The sequence below is a fragment of the Parus major genome, chromosome 12 (genome assembly GCF_001522545.3).
Source record: "Parus major isolate Abel chromosome 12, Parus_major1.1, whole genome shotgun sequence".
NCBI classification, from domain to species: Eukaryota; Metazoa; Chordata; class Aves; order Passeriformes; family Paridae; genus Parus; species Parus major.
Genome location: NC_031781.1, coordinates 5,914,063 through 5,937,351, shown reverse-complemented (window position 1 = coordinate 5,937,351; position 23,289 = coordinate 5,914,063). Strand labels below are relative to the sequence as shown.

At 42.4% G+C, this 23,289-nt stretch overlaps 1 protein-coding gene across 1 annotated transcript in view; it reads left to right on the top strand.

The window, feature by feature from the left end:
* The window catches only part of POC1A (POC1 centriolar protein A), a 44,417-nt gene extending 23,544 nt beyond the window's left edge, over positions 1–20,873 (top strand). Inside the window, exons 10-11 of the mRNA XM_015640830.1 lie at positions 8,631–8,768; positions 20,589–20,873. Of these exons, the coding sequence (XP_015496316.1) occupies positions 8,631–8,768; positions 20,589–20,687 (237 nt within the window). The 3' untranslated portion in view covers positions 20,688–20,873. The remainder of the gene's footprint in view (positions 1–8,630; positions 8,769–20,588) is intronic.
* The last annotated feature ends 2,416 nt before the right edge of the window (positions 20,874–23,289 follow it).

Genomic DNA, 23,289 nt, shown 5'->3' with positions numbered 1-23,289 from the left:
AAAGCATTGTAGTGTAAGCTATGTGTGTAGACAGATTTTCTATGAAATATTATGGAAAATAGGAAATATACATTCATATAGAGATTTTTTTGCTCAGGTTTAAACATAAACCTTCTGGAGGCATGTTGTAATTCTGTGCAAAATGTTACTTTGCAAGGGAGGAGGCTTATGAGGAGATTTTAGCCTCAGCCTCTGTATATAACTTTTTAACGAAAGATACCTTAAAACTTACTCATGCTGAGCTGCCTCAGACATACTCAGAAAGAGGTAATCCCTTGGTAGGGCAATTTGGGAGATATGGGCAGAAGTGAGAACTATCCTCTGACATTCTCTTGCCAAAAAGTCTTTCTGCTCTTCTGAAATTCAGGAGCACAAATGCCTTAAATATCCTTAGTTCTTATGAAGTTAAATGGCACTCAGTTGTGGAGATACCAAGTCTCTAGGCATAGCTGACCTTCACAAAAGAAAGCTTGGTAAGGGCATCACTTCAGCAGGAAGGACTTTGAAACAAGTAGCCTGGGGCTCTTCAAATGCCTCTTTCAGCTAAAACAGATATTTAGACTCTTTTTGACACTGCTGGGTTTTGAGCTTTCTCCAGGCCTTGGATTGTGCTTATTTCTTCACTGGTAAATTATTCAAAATAGTCCTGTTGGATAGGATTGGAGGCAAATTCCAGAAAACGTGATCTGATCATAAAGTTGTCTGAAGTCCATAACTGAATGTCCAGAGCTGACTCCACCTCTCTCCTTTGCTGGTTGGGTGCTTGGTGACCTCGGGTGCCTCCAGTGCTCAGACCATGGTCTCATGCTGACTGCAGCAGTTCATCCTGTCAGCTTGTCCTTGTGTAAACAGATTCCTTCTGAATTACTCATAGGCCAGATGTGCCTCTTTTTTTGACCTTTTGGCTTCTAAATTGGTAACTGTATCTAATTTTGGCATTTGTTAATACTTTTGAATCTCGTTGTACCTTTTTTTTTTAACTTGCTGTGAAATTCCTTCCTGGGAATTGTTTCATTGCATAGAGCTGCAGCTCTTTGTGATGGGATGTGAATGGGGGGTTTTTGTTTGCACCTTCCCCACCCCCTTTGCTTATTTAATTTTAAGCATTGGAAGGAGGGGATCCTATGTTTGGGAGCAGGGATCCAACCTTCAGTCTATGGCAAAAATGTGGTCTGCTTAATTTTTATTTTTCTTGATCTACTATCACCTTACTTTTCTGAGGATTCCCACTCCAGGTAGCTTTAATCTGGTGCACAATTGTCTTCCTCCTGGAATAGGTAGGTAGATTGTTTAATTAAAAGAACAACAGTGTGATGAGTACTCAAGATGCTTCCACTGTTCTCTATCCTACTTGGCTGTGCAAGCAGAAACTTTGTAGGGATTTGCTGTGATTGATCACAGGAGCTCTTCCCTACATCCTTCCCATGCAGAGTGGTTGCAGGTGGTTACCCATAGCTGCCTCTCCTTTTATTAAAGGAAATCCACTTCTGTAAGCCTGTTCAGAGATGTGACCTTGTAACTGTTTTGTGAGGGAACAGGTCTTAAACAGGAACAGAGAAAAAGAGATTGAGAGCAGCCCTGAAGAGAAAGAAGATGTTTGTTGACAAGAAGCTTGACTTGACCCAGCAATGTGCACTTGTAGCCCAGAAAGCCAAACGTGTCTTGGGCTGCAGCCAAAACCCCATGGGCAGCAGGCTGAGGGAGCCAAACCTGCCCCTCTGCTGGGCTCAGGTGAGACCCCACCTGCAGTGCTGCCTTCTCCTCTGGGGCCCCAGTGTGAGAAAAATGTGTACCTGTTGGCATGGGCCCAGAGGAGACCATGAGGATCATCAGAGGGCTGGAGCACCTCTGCCGTGGAGACAGGCTGAAAGAGTTGGGATTGTTTAGCCTGGAGAAGACTCCAGGGAGACCTTAGAGCCCCTTCTGGTACCTAAGGGACTACAGGAAGAGCTGGAGAGGGCATTGAGTGACAGGATGAGTATCTTGGTGAAGAACATGGGAGAGAGGAAAAGGCAGTACCCTCAGCTTGGCTTTCCAAGGGGCCTGAATGACTGCAGCAACCTGCAACTGCTTTGCCTGGTAGTGGATGGAGCAGCTGTGCTGCTACAACTGCTTTCCCTTGTGCTCTGGTTTGACAAGATTTCTTCCAGAAATAAGAGGATCAGCTTTTAATTTCTGTCATCTTACAGTGAATAGATTTGTTCTTAGACTCTGGAACAATAAGGCAAGTCCTGACAAGTCATTATTGGTCAGAATAAAAATTGCCTTTTAAGTTCAGCATCTCAGGCTAATTAATGTAAATTCTCCCACTTAGGTTGCTGCTGTATGTGGCTTGTTTTAATGCTTGAGTCATAATTCAAAGCAATGAGATGGAGGCAAGATTTTTAAGTTTTTTTTTTTCAAGCTGCAGTTCTGTGCCAGCTTGCAGATGGATGAAGTTAGCTTAAGCTTTAAAAGTTTCTAAGATCTCAGACTTTTCTGCTAAAATTCAAACTTCTAGCAAGAGTAAGAAGTGTGTGTGTTGCAGTGTGCCCGTGTCTGTATTTACATATACACGGCATGCATGTATATAGATGCATTTTTATACATGTATATAAGTAACAAAATAGGTATGCTCATGATTTGTATGTTACACAGTGTGTATATACGTAATTCAGTGGAAAAATGCATATTATTCTGATGAAGGGAAGGAGCTGAAAGCTCATTCAGGAGTTCTCCCACTTCAGGAGACCACTGTGAGTCTTGCCTTGGAGGCTGATGTTTTTGGTGTAAAAGAACCTGTAACCAGACAACCCAGGCTGAGAATAAACATTTTTTTCAATGTTTGTCTGCCTTTTCTTGGGATTTTTTCTCCAAAAATCAGGACCAGAAAGAAGTAGTTCGATTCTTGGTGACATTTCTTACAAGAGGTTTTCATTCTTATATTTTTGTTCCTATTGTGGCTTGTTCCCACACAAAATTGTTCCTTTGAAATTTTTTTTGTTCTCCAGGAGCAGTGTTGGACAGTTGAGCATCACCTATGCACAAAGCTTAATTATTCCATACTGAATTACGGAAGATCTCTTCCTATTTCCTTAGGAAAAAATTTTGTTAGGAAACTCTAGGACTGATAGGAGGGGAAAATTGGTTGAGGGAGATAAAATGCCTAAGCAAAACAGGAAATAGAAATCTAAAATGTTGAAGTCTAGCCTTAGCTTTTCCTTCTCAAGAAATACAAACTTGCTTTATTTTTTTTAACAACTGGTAGTCATTATGTTTTATCTGTCACTAGGCTTTCAATGTCTGGCATTATTATTCTCATTTCACTCTTCACAAAAATACCATTTGTGCCTTTGGAAATGCAATAGGTACCAAACTCCCATTTTTCTTCAATGTTACCTTGAAGCTGATGGTACTACTGTCTGTCCTGATTTGAAAATGACACTTAGAGACTATAGGGGTAAGTAAACTGCACCAATAGACAGTGAACCACAGAGCAAGGTCACTGAAATGTAGGAAGGAAACAGCTTTTCCCTTCTGCTGAGGACCTGCTCTTGGCTGGGGATTGCCAGACAGGGTCACTTGTAGAGATAGGATGCTGGTATTTCTGCAGGCAAATCTGAATTTCAGCCCAAGTGCAGCCTTCTCTGTATGGACAGGCTGGTTTGTACATTTTTGAGTACCTTAGCTGGCCACTAGCTCTTCCCCTGTTTCTGTCCTTCCGGGCATTTTGGTCAGCAGAGCTGGATGCTCTGATGCTGTTTCATTTAAAATACATGAGCCTGCTTCATCCGCCTCCTCCTGCCAGTGCTTCACTTAGGCTTTGGCACAGGAGTGCCTTGGGATTTAAATGGGTTTGAGATGTCCCTATTAACTCTTATTTCTTCCTGAGTTTATCAGGAGCTTACTATTTATTTGCCTATGGTGTAACATGGCTGTTACAGTAGAGGTCCCAAATTTTAGTGTTTTTTTTTAAGTAACACCAATAGGGAGGAGGGTTCTGTGTAAATAGTTGCATCAAACCCAACATACTGTTTGTCTGAAGCAAAAATAAAAGGTAGGTAATGTTCTTTTCACCTCCCTTCTGTTTCCTTTCTCTCCCTTCCAAATTCCCTGCACTATTGCAACTTGAATTCTGACATAAGAGTATAGCATGGATGAATGATCATATAAAATGTTTCATAAAGCTAATTCAACTTGTCCCCTAAATTGAGTTGTTACCCTTTGCTGGTCTGGACAGTAGATGTGGAGTAATGCAAATCTTGATTGCTCCAGAAATTTCAGTGCTGCCTTGAAGAGGGGATGCCTTTCCAGGCCAGAGCAGTGTGCCTGTGCTCAGTCAATGATACTTTGTGTGCAGCTGAGAGAACTGAGGTTACTTCTCAGCTTTTCATGAGCCCTCCTATCTAGCATGGTGTATTCCATCTGACCTTCCTGTGGAGCTTACCTTGAAGCTGATGTGCTTCCACTGGATGTCACTGTTGCTCTTCAGGAACACATTTAAAGTATTTTACCTGTGGTGAAAATGACTCCTCAAAATAGATTTTTAAAGGTGTTTGTCTTTTCTTTGGATGAGTAGAATTGGGGTCCAGATGAACTGCATACACCACCTTAGAGGGTTTTCTGCTGTTCTGTTTTTAGGGGATTTTTTTCAGCTAAGATAATGAATTTGATTGCACTAGGGAATTTTAATACATTGAAAGTCTGTGTCTGAACACATTGGATGTATGTGTTGTTTAAGTGGTGTGCTGTCTTTCTAGATACTTGAAAATTAATTCTTGGCAACATCATACTGTTTTTTAAAAAAAAACTACTAAAACACAAAACCCTCAAAAGAGTAAATACTGTGTGTTAATTAATTAAAGGTAGAGCTGAACCTACCCCCTTCACACCACTCAATTCTTCCCTTCCAGTGGAGAGAGGTGAGGAAAAGGGAAAAGAAATATTTCCTCTGGACTTCATTGTAAGAATCCTACATTTTATTAGTAGGTTTAAAACTGAAGTAGGTGGTTATTGTATCAATATGTCTTCTAAGGATCACCATTTAAGAAGAAAAATGGTATTTTTTAGTTGCCTCGTGCAGTTTGCTACATGTGTTTTTTAGCTCATACCTGCCCCCCCAACCCCTGTAATTGCTGGCCAGGATGCTGTTTAGCCAGAACAATTTTCATAAGAGGCTCAGTAAGAGGCCTCTGGAATGAAGGCTGATTAATTTTCCCCTTCCCCCAAGTAGTTGCCTTGTGCTGTCTTTAAGTGGTTGCTATAAATAAATCACTTTTGTTTTCCCTTTGTCACTGAGAGCTGTATTGTATTCTGAAACTGCTCATCTCTTCTTCCTTTAATGTTCAGCTGCTCCTTGCTCTACTCCCAGTGTTTAATACGCAGATGTTGTAATAAGATATTTAATGGCAAAGACTTTTGTTTGGTTGTACCAAATAAATTGCACCCTTGAACTCTGACTGAAATGAATTAAACTTCTGCAGCAGTGCCATAGTTTCTGGTGCCTGTCCCAGGATTCAGCTGGCACTTTGCCCACAGGTGAGTCAGATGGGAACACAGGTGTCTCTGCCTGTAATCGTAATGGTCATTGGTGCTGAGACTGACACAATTTTGAAATGTTGCAATGATTTTCTAAATCTGTTAGAATTTAAATTCCTAGTGTCTGGCTCAGATGATATAAATTGTCATTAGAAGGGTTCCTGGAGTCTCTCTAAGGCTTCTTAGGTTTCTAAGGGTTTTTTTGTTCATTCTTGGGAACAGCAGCTGATTTAGTCTGCATTTACGAAATTTGAAAATGTTCCAGTCTGGAGGCAATTTGGTTCCTCCTCAGCTGGGTGCACACTTCCTAGAACCGAATAGTCAAAGACCTTTGTCAGTTGGAAGCCTCTTTTTTGGAAGTCACTGCTGTGACCCACTGTCAGTGTTTATTTGCTGGCTGCTGTGTCCCTGGTTCAGACAGAGAGCTCAGAACCTCATTGCTGAAGGCTGTAGCTATGGGATATCTAGATGATGGGCAGTAAGGAGCCTTTCAAGCAGCTGTGGTGTTTGAAATGGGACAGTATGCCATGTTGTCACGTTCCTGGTTTCAAATATTCTTGGGGCTGTTGCCTTGAGGAGCCCCCATGGCCTTATACTGGAGGTGGCTTTTTGTGGGGGTGGTACGTAGCCTGTGAGGTGAGCAGCAGAATGTGGCATCTGACAGCATCAGTTCAACCTGACATGATGAGGGACCACCTGACCCCTAAAGCATCAATGTAAGAACATATCTGCAGTACTGCCTTTGCCAGACTCTTAAACTTTGTGAACTGTAGCGAAGAGAATATAGACTCAGAGTTCAACCCTGAAGCTTTTTATGAAAAGCTGTCTGACATATGCTATAAAGATAGATGGAGAAAATCTGTTGGTACAGTCATTTTTCTCCTCTGTGAGTCAGCTTGTTCTAATGGGTTTTGAAGAGGATAGCTCATCATCATTTGGGGTTTTTAAGTGCAGGTTGTATGTAGTGTTAGCTCACTAAAATTTCTGCTGTGCCTTGATTGACTGGCCTGAAGTTACATCATCAGCCTAAGCTAGTCAGCCTTAAAATAGAAAGAAAATGTTTTTTGATGCTAGTTACCCATTGAAAAGCAGTGGTTTGTGGTTTTTGTTTGTTTTCACTTTTAAATTTTAGCAGCAAATAGCAGGTTTTTAAGACGGGATTGATCTCATCTCTGCAAGAATTTATTTTAGTTGATTAAATCAATGCATCGGTGAGCAGTGCGTGGCTCTCGGGCTTCCTGCATTACAGGAGTAGCTGGAGTGTGGCTCCCATGTCGAGGCAGTGCTGTGTGACCTGGAGTGTGGGCTGTGCTGGCCAGGGGCCTGTAGATAATCCAAATTATTCAAGCAGGTGGGAGGAAGGAAATTGGCAGATGCTGGTGTGGCTGGTACCACCTGATACCACTGTGGTGGAGCACAGGGATCCCTGTGGAGCAGCTGTCATTTAAACCTTCCCCTTCTTTCCTGCTCCTTAGGCAGAACTGGCCATGTGAGGCTGGGCTGTAGGAGGATGGTTTGGTGGGCAGGGGCTGGAAGAATGGTCAGCTCCTACTAGCAATTGGTGGCCAGCAGCAAGGCAGTCTCTTGTCAAAGCTGCTACTGCTGCAGCCTCTTACTTCTTTTGCTCACCCCCTCTAGTCTCCACTTTCCCTAGGTACTCACATTGCTGCTTCTTGTAGTACTTATTGCATATTCTGCCTGTGTCTTGAGCTGGATCTCAGCCTTGGAAGCCTTCCTGTGGCCTCTAACAGTGGCTCCCAGCAGCACAAATATCTTATTTTTAAAATAGATAAATTTTTTATATGTATGTATCTTTGTCATGTACTGAACAGTTTGGTTGTTAAAGTTATGTGAGCTGGTCTTGTTTCAGTTTATTTGCACATCTGCACACATCTGGCATCAAACACAGAGAGGAGCAGGTAAGTCAGTACTGTGCTGGTGAGAAATGCATTCCTGCTGTTGCATAGGAGAGAGGAGACAGAGGCAAATCTTCATTTCTACTTAGAAAAAGTACATGTGGAAGTACTTTTGGAGACTATTTTCAATCTGTCAGAATTCCTTGCTGCTTTGCTGATTTGTAAACTCTGTGTGAGTAATAAGTGCATGGGATGGAGCTGCACCAGGCATTGGGCCATGGAGAAGTGCGTTTTGAGAGCTGTGATCTTGGCTTTCAGTTCAAATTTTGTCCATTAGTGTAAATTGAGAAACTGAAGTCTGCAGTTGCTTAACCAGTTGGCTACCTCCTTTAGTTAAACTTCTCTGAACTGCTTCTACTGGCAATAAGGCAGATAAACAATGCAAATAGTGTTTGTTCTACAAGAAAGATACCATTTTGAAAGAAAAGGAAGGAAGAATAGATTCTTTAGTAGAGATCTATTTGTGTTTTTCAAACTTAATTTATTCTGAATGAAATATTCAAGCTTGCGTAAGTAAAACAGTTGAAACTTCAAAGTAAACTTGTTCTTAATCTCGTTGAGGAAGAAAACCAGTTCAAGAGATAAACAAAATTAAAATTACTAAATCAAAACAGTTCCAGTGCATATTGGGACATCTTGCTTCTGCTGAACTTAACTATGGTACAATGTCTTTGCCTTATTTCAACTTCCAAACATGGAGAGAGGCTTTAACTTTACTGTTGGAGTGAAATAATCAGACTCCCCTGGGTAGCTTACTTAATTCATGTCATTGGGATGTAAGTAACTCCTTCCCTACGTAGCTCCAGTAAGTCTTCACTTACCTGTAGTCTGTGCCTGTGTAGTACAAGAACACACCCAAGTTCTTTGCACATAGAAAAGCTTGAACCTTGCAGGATTGCTACAAGATTTTTATCTAAGGTTTGCCTTTCCTGGTGGTGGTTTAAAAACAAACAAAAGCACACACAAAACCCCGCCAGAAAACAACAAAACCACCCTCCACCTGGAGCAGGCAGACAAGTCAGCAGAAGCTTTTCCTTTTCCAGCTGTGGCAAGAACAATTCCTTTCCTCCTTTGCTGTTTGAATAGCATAGACTGTCCCAGCATAAACTGTCCTTTACTGTTTACCCTCCCTGGAACAGAAATCCCTGTGCAGTTTGCATCGCAATAGCAGATTATGTCCGTTTGTTTTTCTTGCAGTCAGAAATGGATTGTAGCATTCATCATAAGAAAACAAAAACTCGAGATTCTGGTAGGACCCACGAGCAGCAAGAGGAGGAGACCAGTCTTGCAAATACCCTGGAGCATATTATGGGACAGCTGGATGTTCTGACTCAGGTATGATTTGCTTTTTAATTTGTTGTTGACAAAGGTAGCTGTGACTGGAAGAATTGGGAATATTTTGCAATAGTTTCATAGAATAATAATATAGCTAGTTCAAAACTTCTGCTTTTTAGTAGTATTTTGATAAGTCTTTCATCATTTGCTTCTCATCTTATCTCTAACAGTTCTCTTGCACTGACTTCCACCTTAGGCCCTGCTCTTCCCCTGTTTCTTTATGCTGCAGTGTGGCAGATGCTGCAGGAGCCAGCTCTGATAGACTGTGCTGTTAGCCAGGGTTTATCTAAGGTGATGCCTAGAGGAGGGGTTGGCAGAACAACTGTGTTTTGGTGAATAATCTCTCTCTCTTCCCTCCTCCGTTATACCACAGCCTATAGGTGAACTCTGTTCAGATCCTGCTCCTTTCCCCCACCCAGCATTCACCTACACAGTCCAATTTCTGCAGAATCCTCCTCCCATCAACAAGTCTGGGCCCTTCTGTGCCTCATTGCTGGAACATGCTTTTCACCCACAGCTACAAACAACTAATCCCTTGCTAAAACATTAACAAACAGTTCTTTCTTGGAGTCACTAAGCAATGCTTGAACAGAACCAGCCATGAATGGTGATCATCACAGAATGTGTTTACTTCATAGGAATTTGGGAATAGAAGTGTTTTTTGATTAACTAAATAACTGCTCATTGTGGAGAAATAATGTTCTTGGTTGTCTGGACCTGAATTTCATTGTGGTTTTTTGAGGTATGTGAGAAGCAGGGAGAAAGCATGGAACTGTAAACATTGGAGATCTCCTGTAGCTGAGACCATGGTGGTAGGATGGAAAAATGGAGGGTTTTTCTGTGAGTTTAAGCATTGTTTCTAAGGAAGAACAAGTAAGTCTTAAACACTTAGCACTGAACGTACTGATTAGTAGTCTGAGTTAGCTCTCTGCTCTTGAGAGAGTTAACTTGTCAAACTACTTGTCAAAGAGTGTAAGATGATGGGTTGGAGGGCCCATCAGGAGATTGAAAACTGATTTAGAGATTAAAAAACATGCCACAACTACAGGCAGTCTAAAATAGTGTAGGATGAAACCCAAAAGGTATTTAAGTTCACTTGGCAGAAATGCAAAAAAGCACTTTTGCTGTGATCTTTAAAACACTGAGCACTGGAGGAGGGGAGGGAAATCTTATGTGACACTGGGCCCTCATACTTGTGATTAAAAGCAACCCGGTGTATACACAAAATATTTTAATACTATTTTTATGTCTCCCTAGTAAGCTTGGAATGTGATTGTTATCTTTCATTACATAAATCACATCCACATTTCTGATGATGGATGTGTAATGGCTCCTTTTCAACTTCATAGGTGTTTAGAGAAGGCAAATATTGCAGTAAACAGTACGTGTGGGATTTAACCTAAATATAAGCAATGCAAATATCTCTGTTGAAGATATTGTGTAACCGTAGAAAATTCTAAATGTTGTTTTAAACCTAGCAGAAAGAGAAATTGAGATCAGTGGGGGAGGAATAAATTAGTACGTTATAGGATAAAATTGGAAATGGCCCTGAAATAGTAAAAAACCAAAAAGCTGCCTTGAGTAACTGTGTTCTTCAACCTTTTACCTTTCTTGTAGCATTTTTACCATCCTTGAAGTACTTCATTTCCCATTGGTTCTACTCTGGGTATGTTGTATTAACACCATTTTAATGCTTTTGTACAGATGTCCCTGACATGCTGTTTTCATGCCAAGGTTTTTAGCAGCGACACAAACTGACACCAAACAAACTTTATCAAATGAGCCTGGAAGAATTCCTCATTCCTGGATTAAGGCAGAAGGCATCTCAGAGAAGAGGGATGTGGGCAGGTAGCAAGGCAGGTGTGGAGGGTATTGATTTCCATGTCTGAACTTTGGCTTTTCCAACTTTGGCTGTTGGGAGAAGGGAATACAGCTCTGGAACGCGGCTCCAGCAGAGCCACTGTTACCCCTCTTCCATGCAATGGCTGTGCTCTGGTAGGAGCTGTGGTGTGCAGAGATCCAAGGGAACTAGAAACAGTGCCTGGTGCTGTGGGGTTGGTTGTTGTTCCAAGGCATTTCTGCCAAAGCACAAATGGATGCTGCTCTCTGCAGGCAGCAGTTTTAAACCAATGTGTGTGTGTGTGTGTGTCAGCTTTGGGCCTGCTGACTTCTCTTTGTGAAAGGAGGACACCACTGCTTCTTCAAAAAAGCAGAAAGCCTTCATACATAACACTTAACAGGTGTCATTATTTTCTGTTCTTGGAGAAGGGCTGAAGATGCTTCTAGTGCTCTGTTGAAATCGTAATTCCCGAGTATTGTGTGTTTAAAGAGAATTCTAAGGGCATAAGCAGGGCCATCCAGTTGAAGGGAAAAAACATATGACATTTCCAGAAACCCTCTATTGATATATCCATCCATGGGCTTTTCAGGAATTTAATCTGTTAGGTCCACTGGTGCTTGGATTAATTTCTGATGTGGTATCTTGAGTTCCTCTGTTCATTGTTCTTGTTGTAGATGCAACACTGTTACCATCATGTAAAGTACTGGTGGGGGAAGGTTAAAGTTGTGATAAACTGCTTTGGGAAATTATGCAGATCTAAGCCAAATTTATTTTCCTAATATTTTTTATGTAGCTGTCATTTCAAGGTTTAAACCTGGTATCATGTAGAAGTGGGAAGGAGAGAAAATACTTCCAATTTCTGCTGAAAGAGGTGATAGTGAGACATCAGCTGTGGGCTGTCATCTCTTGCCAGCACACAGCTTTGTTCTGAGCTGCACACTTGAAGCTGCATCACCAGTGATTAGTACCTTCCTTCTGCTGGCAGTAGATTTCCAGATGAAATGAGGTGTAATGTGCTTGAATTCAGTGAGATTGTTTTTATTCAATTCAGAGGTCTCTTCCAGCCAGTCACCAATCACTGAGGCTGTGGAGGTGGTGTGCCCCACACAGGAGGATACAGCAGAGCAGACTTGCTCCTTCAGCTGGGCACTTCAGTTCTTACCAGAGAGAGATGGATTAAAAGAATCCAGTGGCTGTTGTGTATCACAACTAGCAGTAGTCACAAGAGTGAATAGAAGCTTGGCTAAGCTTCATTCTTGTGTTGTTGATATGATTCAATTCTTTAAAGTTTTGGCAACTTTCTTTCAACTGGTCTTTGACTCAATGAAACCTTTTTTCCCTCCTCCTCTCCAAAGCTCTGTTAGGATATCTTTTACTTGTAAGAAAGTAGTCTAATGTGAGCTGACAGGATCTTCATATTTTTCCTAAAAGCAGTTTGTGTTTGGCCTTACATGGGTCTTTTTCAGAAGAGTAGCATGTGCTTAATAATTCTGCTGCCTTGAAGAGTGAAGTTGAGACCTGGGCATAAGCCAGTTGTTCCCAATAGTTTTGGATTACTTAGCTACCCTAGTTCCCCTCTGTAGGAAAATAAGCAATTCACATCTGGCAAAGGAATGAGGGAGATGAGAGTAATAAATGTACAATACTGATGCTTTGCTCCTCCCTTTCCTGCAGCTTATTCTCTTGTCAGTGTCTTGGTGTTTAAAAGTACTCTACTGGCATTTCAGAGACGTGAAAAGGATGAAAATGCAAACTGTTTATCAATTTATTCGTTTTTACTGAAGAATGGATTTCAGTATCTCAGTGCCTATATGAAGAGCTGCAGTGAATATTGAAGTTTAAGGGGAAAACAACGTGATTTTCTCTCCTGGATAGCCAGGCACAGAAAGGTGTTTTGGCTGAAACAAAAATGTAGCAGATATCAAAGATTTGCTTGGTTCAGGTGCATTTCTTGTGTTTACAGCTGAGCTGCTCTTCTGAAAAGATCATCTGTGAGTAGCTGTCTTGGCTGCAGTGGAAAACTTGTATTTGCAGTGGTCATCTTCAGTTTAATGTACTCTCATCCTCACTCAAACACCTCCAGCTGCTGTGTTCGCTCTGTTCGGCTCTGGGCAGCAGGCACTGAGGCAAAAGCTGCTGGCTTTATGTGGGAAGGAAGATGTCTTCTCCAAATGAAGAGTTCAGGATCAGGTTAGCATAAAAATTCATAAATAGCTGTGATAATCCACCCACAGGAAATGGCTTTGTATGCTTCCTCAAACTAATCTTGCATTGAAGCTGGGAGAAAACAACACAGTGAAATGGAGAGGACTTGATAAATCTGTAAAATAACCCAAAGCCTGAATTGAAGGACAATCTAGCTCATGTGAGATTAAAGGATTATTTCACTCCAGAAAACATTGCAGGCAGAAAAAGAATTTTTGTAAATTATTTTTATAGCATAAAAAAATACTTGGACACAAGCGAGTTGCTTTTTAATTAAAGCTGAAAATGTTTGTGTGTCCAGTGCTTAGTAATAAAAACGAGTAAAATCCAATTTTTATTCCTTTTTTGAGATGCAGTCTCAAGCCTGTGTTGGTGAGGGATGAATGTGGCCTCTCTTTTGAGAGGTACTGAATGTAAATTAAGCAACTGGTTTAGTAAAATATATGCTTTTATGACTTCAAGTAGTTACAAGTCAAGAAAAAATACTTGGCAGTGGTAGGGGGATCATGTCCCAAGTGCTTCTACCTTTGCTGTGCACAAGTATCTTGGTTTCTGTGTTGCTCTCAAGGCCTGAACACTGATGGACCGAATATGGGAGAAAAACTGCAAGTAATTTTTAATCCAAGAGAAATTGTTTGAAATCTGAAACACTAATAAAAAAGATCTCATCTGAAAATCTGTGGAGTGTCAGATGAGTTTGGTTTTTAAGTCTGAATTTAAAGGACATAGAGGCTATTTCTTGTGAGTCAGACCCATCTCTTAGAGATTCAGTAGCTTTGATCTCTCACTCAAATTAAGTACCCTGGTTGTTGCCAGTCCTCTGTGTCATTGAGCAGTGCTACTTTCCCCCCCCACCCCCTGAAATTTACTTCCAAAATATTTGATGCAAATATGTTTTTCCCCTAAGATTGCTTAAATTAAATGCACTCTGAGGGATATTGCTGTGTTAGCAGGACACTGTGTGAAGGCTGGCTCTCCAGAAGTGCTGATCCTCTCCCTGGATGTTCACAGGACCTTCACCTTCCATTTTCCTTCAATGGGAAGGAATACTAAACACCTCCCACAATTTGTTTTCACAAGCAGACTTTGAAGATTAATATTAAATTGTTATTCAGCTATTGGATACCAGCAGCTGAGTTCATTTAGGTGAGTGATTTGCATCCTCTCAGAGGCAGGGGATGGATATGGGAAGGCTTTGAAGTCTTTGTGGTTGGGGAAGACCTCTGGTCATTTGGGGTTCTGACCTCTATATTGTGCAGTTGCTGTCATGGTGCATGTTTGGACATTTTGTTGTAGCTCATCCTGACTGGCTGTGTCTTTGGTGAACCTGTGAGTCTCCTGACTCCTTTTGCTGTGCTGGCCCAGCCCCAGAGGTCTGGGAGCTCTGCACCAAGGAAGCTGCACAGAAACCATCAGCCTTTCTCTTCTAGAAACATGCAGGATCTAAGTGCCATCAGTTTAGCTTCGGCTGATCAGCTGTCAAGACTAAGGCAACAGCAACATGTGATGAAACATTTCTAGTCAGAGGGCTGTAAATGGAAAGACTCAGCTGTGAAGGACTTGTATGCCTTGTGTCTCCATCCTATGTGGATGAAATTGGCAGAGCCTGTGGCTCATCTTGGTAGCTAGAATTGATTTAATACAAAGGACAACCTTTTCTGTGCCCCAGGGTCCCTTTGGTCACTGTAATACTGGTACTGATCATGCTGCTTGCTCTGGCAAATACTGGATGGTACTAGAATTTTTGGGTATGCTTGTGTGGTTTTCCTACTGCAAGAAGCACAGTGAGCACTGCAGATGATCACTTGTTGCTGTACTGAGTACCACAGGACTTTGTGCATTACACCAAAGTTGCTCCTATAATTTAGTGAAAGGGTTGGTAAACTGTAATCCGGGTAATTCTGCAGAAAGTGAGGTGTGCTGGGAGGTGGAAGGAGAGATGGCAGCTGAGAATGATAGAATGGTTTGGTTGGAAGGGACCATCTAGTTCCTACTCTGCTGCCAGGTCAGGTTCCTCACAGCCCCATCCAGCCTGGCCTTGGACACTTCCAGGGATGGGACAGCCACAGTTGCTCTGGACAACCTGGGCCAGGGCCTCACCACCCTCATTTTAATAATAAGGGAAGAGTAGCTGAGCAGTACTGGTTTTGAGTTTCCTAACTAACCATTTCCTTCTTGTAGTGCTTTGGACTCCTAAATAGAAAAAATTACTTATTTTTCAAGTGTCCTCGGTAGCCTGAGGATAATGTTTGAATGGTGTATGAAGCGAGCTGGTGGGACTATGATCTCTCATGCCCTGCAGTAGAGAACAAAGAGGTTGTTCAGCAACACAACTTGAGCAGATCTCCAGGTAGGCATCCTGATGAGGCCAGGCTGCTGCTGGCATTTGTCCTTCTGCAGGCATTGTCGTGTATTCCTAATCCATGTGACCCCAGGCAGAGCCTTGGATGGATGTTCAAAACCTTGGTTGAGGGGTTTGTGGAACTTCCTGTACTGAGCTGTACAGCAGCTCTGACCAAGATGTTCCTGTCCAGCCACACGGGAGCTGAGTGTGTTGTAGGAGCAATAAAAGTTGTGGAATTTGAAGCATGTTTACAAAGTAAACCAAAGAAAATTCATGGTGTTGATTTGGAGAATGGGATAGTGCTGAGTCTTCACTAACTCAGCCTGGTGTAAAATGTTCTATGCAAATAGGCTTTGTGAGAATTCACCTTAGAGTTTGCTTTCAAAACCGTTGAGATGGTGAGGAGCTACAGACCTGATTTAAAATGTTTGGGGTAGCACATCTTGTTTTAGTCTGAGCACATGAGGAGCTATCATTTCTGTTAGAAATAACCCCACATTTTATTTTAAACCAAAACCCACTCTGAGGTTAAGGCTTTGACCAATGGAGTAAGGCTGGTCCTGGCAGGAATTTGTTTGCTACATGAAGTGTTAATTGCTGTGAAAGCTTCATGCCTTGTTCTACTGTGAGATGAGACTTATCTCCTCAGTCTGAACTGCCAGCTCTCGCTGAGAATGCTTCAGAGCTTGCAGACATGTGTAGCTGGCTTGGATGCCATCTCAAAGCTGTTAAATTACAATTTGCACACGAGGAGAGCAGCCCAACTCTTTTGGTAAGAGCAGGGATCTGCTCTGGGGGTCCAAGTGCAGCTGCTGAGGTGGAGGGGCACTGGCAGCATGTTGGGGCAAAACCCACTATGAGAGGAGGAGAAGCTGTTCTTGCCAGACAGGTTCATGCTTGAACTCCTGCTGTATAAGTTCTCCCATGAGCCTTTCAGTCTTGCAGCTGCAGTTTGGAGTTGTAAACTGTGATTAGTGGCAGGAATTAAAGTTTTTTTTTTCTTCTGTAAAAGGTAGGCAGGTGCAAACCCTTCCCGTGATAGTTTGTTTCACTCATTGCATTAGTTTAGAGAAAGGGCTCTCAAGCTTAATTTACTGGGGTGCCCCTTGGATGCTAAGGCAGCATTTTTATGGTGCAGTTCACTTGTACTTCTTGGCTGTGTTTGTGAATAAAGTGGGCTCTGAAATTGCTAATTTTAGGGAAAATCACAAGAAGTTACAGCAGGGTGTCTTTTAGTACACACCTGAATTGGCCACGCTTGTTACAGAGGGCAGAGCTCTTTAACCTGCAGCTCCAGGTCAAACGTGACAAGTCTCATTCTGTAAATCCATGGGCCATCTGTAGTCTTTAGTGGACCTCTTAAAAACCATCAATCCCTAAGTTCTTCCTTGTACCCACACAGTGGAGTGGAGAAACTGTGGATACAGAAACTTACCAACTTCTTCATTTCTTGTGTGTTCGTTGTGGGTGATTTTTTTATTTTTTAAATAAATTGAGAAGAAAATGCTGTCTTCATAAGTTAACATGTCAGGGATGAAGAATCTGAAGAGGCAGGAGTAATGTTTTTTTCTTTGAGCTGTTTGATATGTTAGTGCTCTGCTAAATCTTTTAGCATATGCTTAGAAAAAACAGTGGAGCAAACTTTTGAGGATCTTTTTAAATAAAGCTAGACAACTACTTCTGCTTCCTTTGAGATCAATGGAGAGAGGGATTTTCTGCTATGAAGAAATAGGAATGGAAGTGCAAGTGTCCTATTTTTTCTGCACAGAGCAAAGAATACATCTGTGGTGCAGTCACTGTGCAGGATCGTATCCCTTGTAGGTTCAGACAAGCTGTTCTTACTTGGTGTGAGGAACTGCTGTGTCCCTACTTTTTGGGGGAGGTTCCCTGATTACTGGTGATCAGTCAGGCAGTTCTCTGACCCCTGTGCTATCACATGGCTAACTCAGAGCCACTGTGACTGCATACTGGAAAGGCCCTGTGCAGCACCTTTGGCTTTGCAGAGAGTGTCCCTTAGCAGGGTGAGCTGAGCATTAGTTATTCCACCTTTCTATGCCCTTGCCTGCCTTGCCCCCAGCTCCAGGTTAAGTCCTACTTTAGCTCATAGCAGCCATCTGGCTGGATCTCTCCTGGCAGGGACTCCACCACTGCTCCAGAGGCTTGCTGGTCACCTCTGCTCCCTTGCTCTGGACTCTGCTCTTCAGGTTTCCTTAGATGCTGGTGGAACTGGTTTCTTTTGGCATTCAGTTAGCACCTGGTTCCCCTTATCTGTCCTCCTCCAAAGCCCCTCCAGGGCTGCTGCAGAAGCTTCAACCCTAAGGCCAGTGGCTTTTAAACCTGCTGCTTAATCAAACATGTTTAAGAGGGACTAAGGAAAAGATACTGATGAAAGCATCTTGGAACAGCATCTCAAATCACTGTTATTTGGGTTGTAAAAATAACACGGAGGAATATCATAAGAGGCTTGTCATCAGGTAAGCAAGCTTGACTACTGGGTGCCTCAGTTTATGTGTCCTGGGGGAGGATGGAAGTGAATCTTCCCCAGAATTTGCAAGTAAATAGGAGGCAACTTTTTATTTCTCTATAGTTTCTCATTAATGTTTCCAAAGAGAAAATTGAGTTTTTTCAGTGCTGAGTCTGTGAAGACAAATGAAGACAAATGTTGCAGGAAGTGTTGGTAGAAGTGATTCAAGTTTTCTGTGAAAAATTCCTGTATTCTCTTCTGATGCCCATAGTAATGCTCAGTATATTACTGTAATGTCAGAAATACTCCTTAAAAAAATAAATAGCTTGGTCTTTTTTTCTTGTTTAAGCCTAGGCTGTTACCCTTCTGCCAATTTGAGCCAGGACCTCAATAAATTATCCGGCATTTACTCCCTGGTGCGTAATGGAAACTGTATTCCTGACACACCAGGAAGCCCAGATCCTGCCACAGAGTGCAAACCTGGCTCTAGTGAATCCTCACTGGATCTGGCTAACAGTGTTCTCCTCCTTGGCTTAACTGCTGGTTTGTTATCTTGGAGAAGCCTTAGCAAAAGCATGCAGGAGTTGAATGGGTGCAGTTTCATTTGCCTCCTGAGAATGACTTGCTTTATATATAGCAGCGTGGAAATATTGTAAAACTTTCAGCTGCTAATAAAGGAGCTTTTCTGTGCAAGTTGCAATATAGCACTTACAGCAGCTGGGCAGTATTTGTGCTTTCCCATACCTTCCTAGGATGTCAGATGCCCTGTCTATTTATATTCATCATATATTCACATCTAAATGGACTGTAGTCATTGATTCCTACTTTGGACTTCCTGAATTTCATCTCTGACTGCTACTTTTCCACTTTTAGTTTCCAAAAAATACTTACTGCAAGTTTCTGCTTATACTTACATGCAATTTCCATTCCAATAAGCATTTTCCTTACAGCTTTCTCACAAATTCAACACTTTGTGAAATCTGCTTTACTTGTGTCTCATGGTGCTGTGTGTAAGAGCTCTTAACTCCTATTGACAGGATCATGGTGGCAGTAAATCATGGAACAGAGGAACCACGAGTGATCTGGGCATTGCTTCTGGCAGGGCAGTGTGACTGGGACGTTAATTCAGCTGATTATCTTTCTGAAGGAAATTTGATGCAATGCTTCATTCTCCCTCTTTTTATTGGAGTGTTGAATTACTAGTTCATTTTTTATATGGAAAAGCCAGGACCCCTACTGGTTTTCATTCTCTGTCTGGTTGTTTGAAGGATAAGATCTTTGCTGTAAACCCCTGGTAGACATTCAGCCTGCTGTGTTCTGCCCTTGGTACTTTTGTTCCTGGTCTCCAAGACAGTCACTAGGCAATGGCATGGCTGGATGTGGAAAAGATTAAGTCTTCTCTCCTTTGAATAGATGGGAGGGCTCCTGCTGGCTCTGGGGCACCTGGGATGTTACCTGCTGGCTCCACAATGTTTCTTCTGGTTCTCTGTGTACTTCAGTTCCTGTGCCTCAAAGGGATGGAGACAGAGGAAGAAAATACTGAAATGCAGCTGGTGCTATAGCCTATGGCATATTTAGGCAATGCAGGGTTTATTCTTTCAGGTGAAGCTTTCTACAGCTGCAGAAGAGCTCTTCTGCTGTGTCACAGGTCAGAAATAAGAAATCTATTAGAAGTAAACTTTGAACTATGTTTGGGGAGGAAAAACAGGTGCATTATGATGCACTGGACAACCTCAAGCCCTTCCTGACTTCCTTGATGCAAGATGGCTTTGCCTTATGCCTGCTGTTGTTTTTACTATGTCTGTTTTCTCTTCTCCCCCACAACTTGTCTCATTCCCCAAATCATTTTACAGCAGACTTTTCTTAGTCTCAAGTGGCCTTAGCCAAGCTATTTCCTCTCTTTGTGCTTTCGTTTCCCCAGCTGTAAAATGGGGATAATGAGACCTGCTTGCTTTTGTCAGGCACTTAGAGATGTGCTTACGAAATGCGCTATTAAAAGGCTTTCTATGTATAACTGCTATACAAACAGCGGTTGTCCAAGTTTATTTGAATTACTTTATTAAAGTCCAGGGTTCTTAGCATCCTTTGTTTTTAGCAGAGGATGTTATTTATGCAGCAAAAATGCCCAAAATGTGAAGCTATTGATCGTTGCTGATAAGTTTATGGATATTAAAGCATTAAATCATCACCACCCTTTATCAGCCATTCTGGTGTCTCTGGAAGCTGAAAGTGGTTGTGCATAGCTGGGGCCCTTGATTATTTTGGCATGATCAATAAAAGGTTTTCAGCAGAAGCTTTTATTGCCACGTGGTTAAAATGTTCTTCCTGTGCATCCTGTTCATGATGACTTCAGCTCGAAGAGAAAGAGAACAATCCTTTGCAGGGTAACTGGATTACACAAAGAAATGTAGGCATTATGTTGAGATAGATATTGACACTTGGAGGTTTTCCCCTCCATCTTCTGCTGCATTGTCTTGGGCTGGGAAGGCTTTCTTGACTGGCATGGTACTTCTCCAGCAAGTTTTGAATGTTTTAATTACAGCAGACCCATAGTGTTCAGTGAAGGGAGGAAATGGTTGGAAGCAAAGAGGTAAAATTGGAGCTGTGACCGAACAAAATTGTTTAAAATCTGTGTGTCTTGTTAGCAGGAGTGTGTCTGGTGGCTCTCCAGGGCCTGGTGCCTCATGAGCCTGTCCAGGAAGGGAAATGCAGAGTCTGAAAGCACCAGTGCTGAAATGGGTGCTTGGTGTTGTCTGCAGGAAGGCTTTGTGCCTACTGTCTTCTATTGCTCATCTCTGAAGTCATGCAGGGCTCTGTCTGCTGAATGTTGACACTGGAGTTCCAGCTTAGAAATACCTTGAAATATTCCTGTGAATTTAGCATTTTATTTGGCATATTTCATTGAGAGTACAGTGTGCAGTGTGTCCTCGTCAGTAGCTCAACAGCAGCTTTCACTTTGTTTTGCAGACAGTTTCCATCCTGGAGCAGAGGCTGACACTCACTGAAGACAAGCTGAAGGAATGTCTTGAGAATCAGCAGAAAATCATTCAGAACAAAACAAACTGATTTCCTGAGATCAGACAGGAGCTGAAGGCATTGGGAGGTTTGAGATTGTTTGTGTTCCTAACAGACTGTGTGTGACTTGCTTTAACAATTTTGAGCATAATCTATTTTTCAATTGGAATGTATAGTTATTGTATCTGTAAATAGCTTTGTTACTTTACTAAAATAAAAGCAATATTTTATTCATAAGTGTGGGTAACAATTGTGATCTCTTGTGCTTTCCAGCAGCCAACATGTGGACTGAGTACTAACCAGGAAGGTCACATCTCTCCTGTCTCTGGTCCTACTAAATTAGTTTCAAAGTGTGTAAGTAACTTGGAGTTGCCAGATGCCTGGCCCAGGCTGTATTAGGCTTGTTGCTGAGGTGTATGCTGGCTGAAGGTGAGAAGCAAAGTGCTGTCAAGATATTTGGGGCAGTGGTATTTCACCTCTGGTCTAGGACTATATCAAGCAGGGTGGGGTTCTGTGTAACTGGCATCTGGAAGGGTTTGTCTCAGCTGGGTCTCACACAGCAAATCTGACACAGCAGCTGAGACCCTGGATGATACTTGTGCAGAGGTGATTAAATCTGACACATTTATCCTGCTCCCATGTGCAATATAGGAAAAATGATTGAGGCTGGAACAGAGGCCCCAGCCTGTCAGATGCTGGGTGATTTCCAAGGAGATTTTGCTTCATCTTTGCTTCTTAAATTAAAGGCAGGGCAAAGGGACCGGAAGGGAACTAAACACTGTAATGTTTTTTCCATCGTGGGACTCCCCTCTTCTCATACTGGACTGCCTTTAATTTTTGCTCATTTTGCAGATGTTTTCACAGTTGAGTAGCTCATCACTGGCACCCTCCTCCCCTCATCGCTCCTCCCGACTTTTCTTTTTCAGCAGGTGTTTACTATGTAGCTGCACAAGAATTTGGACTCCTGGGAGATCCTGTCTGCAACACCTCTTCTGCTAACACATACTGTTGGTCTCCTTTCTTGCAATAAACTCTGACCCACATTCCTGGAGAAATGACCTGCAGGACCTTGAGCACCTCAGGGGTCCCTGCTCACCACTGTCTGTCTGACCTCTGCAGACAGGGAGGCTGCCTCAGTCCCTGCCCTTGGTGGTACCTGCCAGCCTTGCACAGATTCCAGGGCCTCCATCTCCACATGTGCTGTGGCACCCTGGATGTTTGCCTGAGGACAGGCTGGCATCCTTACTTCACATGGGCTTTAGCTGGTTGTAAGGCCAGACTGTGTGGTTTTGGCTTTGGGATGGTTTTTGGTGTTGCACCTGTTTCTGGGACAGCACCTTGGTGGTGTTAATGCTCCTCATCCAAAATGGGGGAAGCTGGTTGTGTTCTCCTGCCAGCACTAGGAAGCTTCTGGTCTCCTTCCCTCCTGATCCTTTATACATCTCTAAGAGCCCCTTGCTGGCATGATCACAATATTTCTCTCCTTCATTTGTGGGAGGCTGAGAGCTTTCTCATTTCCATGCTTGGTTGATGATGAGTTTCTCTCTGCTCTGCCACAGACTTTGTTTTCTGTTTCCAGGCTCTGAGTCTGATAAATCATTACTTTCCCTTAATGGAATCAATTCAGTGGTGGTACTCTGTGCTCTTGCTCTAAGCTTTCAGTGGCTTTTTGCTGAGAGACTGACATCATTTTCATTGAAATGAGTTTGTGTGGTGATGCAGATGGGTGGGGAGGAGGGGACTCAAAGATGCTGTGGCCAATTTGCTGCTAGAAAAATAGCTGTTCCTGCCCTGATCTGCTGCCACTGAAACAATTACAAAAATTGGTTGCAAGAACATCAACTTTCAACTTGATCCTCAGTGTTGTGGACTGGCCTTTGGGATTGAGGTGTGGAGGAGAAAATTTAAACATTCCTGCACCAGTTTTTAAGCTGAGTTGGTCAGATTGTGGTGCTGATAGTGCCAGAGTCATGGATTTGATCCCTGTATGGGCCATTCACTTAAGAGTTGGATTCAGTAATCCTTGTTGGGATTTCCAGAATCCCACCCAGCTGTGGGGTGGTTTCTGGTTTCTTCCAACTCAGAATATTCTGTGATTTACTTTAAAAATAGCTTTTGCATCCTTTTAATGTGTACTTACTAATGTCTTAGAGACACAGAAACAATATATAGTATTTTAGAGAGGATTGCAGTACTATTGACAAATTGCATGTATGTTCAGAGGTGCCCACATTTGGGCACTTTAGATACAGATGCTTTTCCTTTTCAGATGTTGTGAGTGAATCCATTTGAAATATGTAATTGTGCTTCCTAGAACAGGTTAAGTGCTCAAGTGCTGAGGACAGGTGGGATGTAGGGTGTTGTGTTTTAACCCCAGCTGGCAGCTAATCCCCACACAGCCTCTCACTCACCCCAGGTGGGATGGTGAAGAGAATCAGAAGACTAAAAGTGAGAAAACTTGTAGGTTGAGATAAAGACAGTTGATCAGGTAAAACAAAATGTGAAATTCAGTCACCACTTCCCATGGGCAGGCAGGTGTTCAGCCATCCCCAGGACAGCAGGGCTCCATCACATGTAATGGTGACTTGGGAGGACAAATGCCATAACTCTGAATGCCCTTCCTTTCTCCCTCTTTCCCCAGCTTTATGTGCTG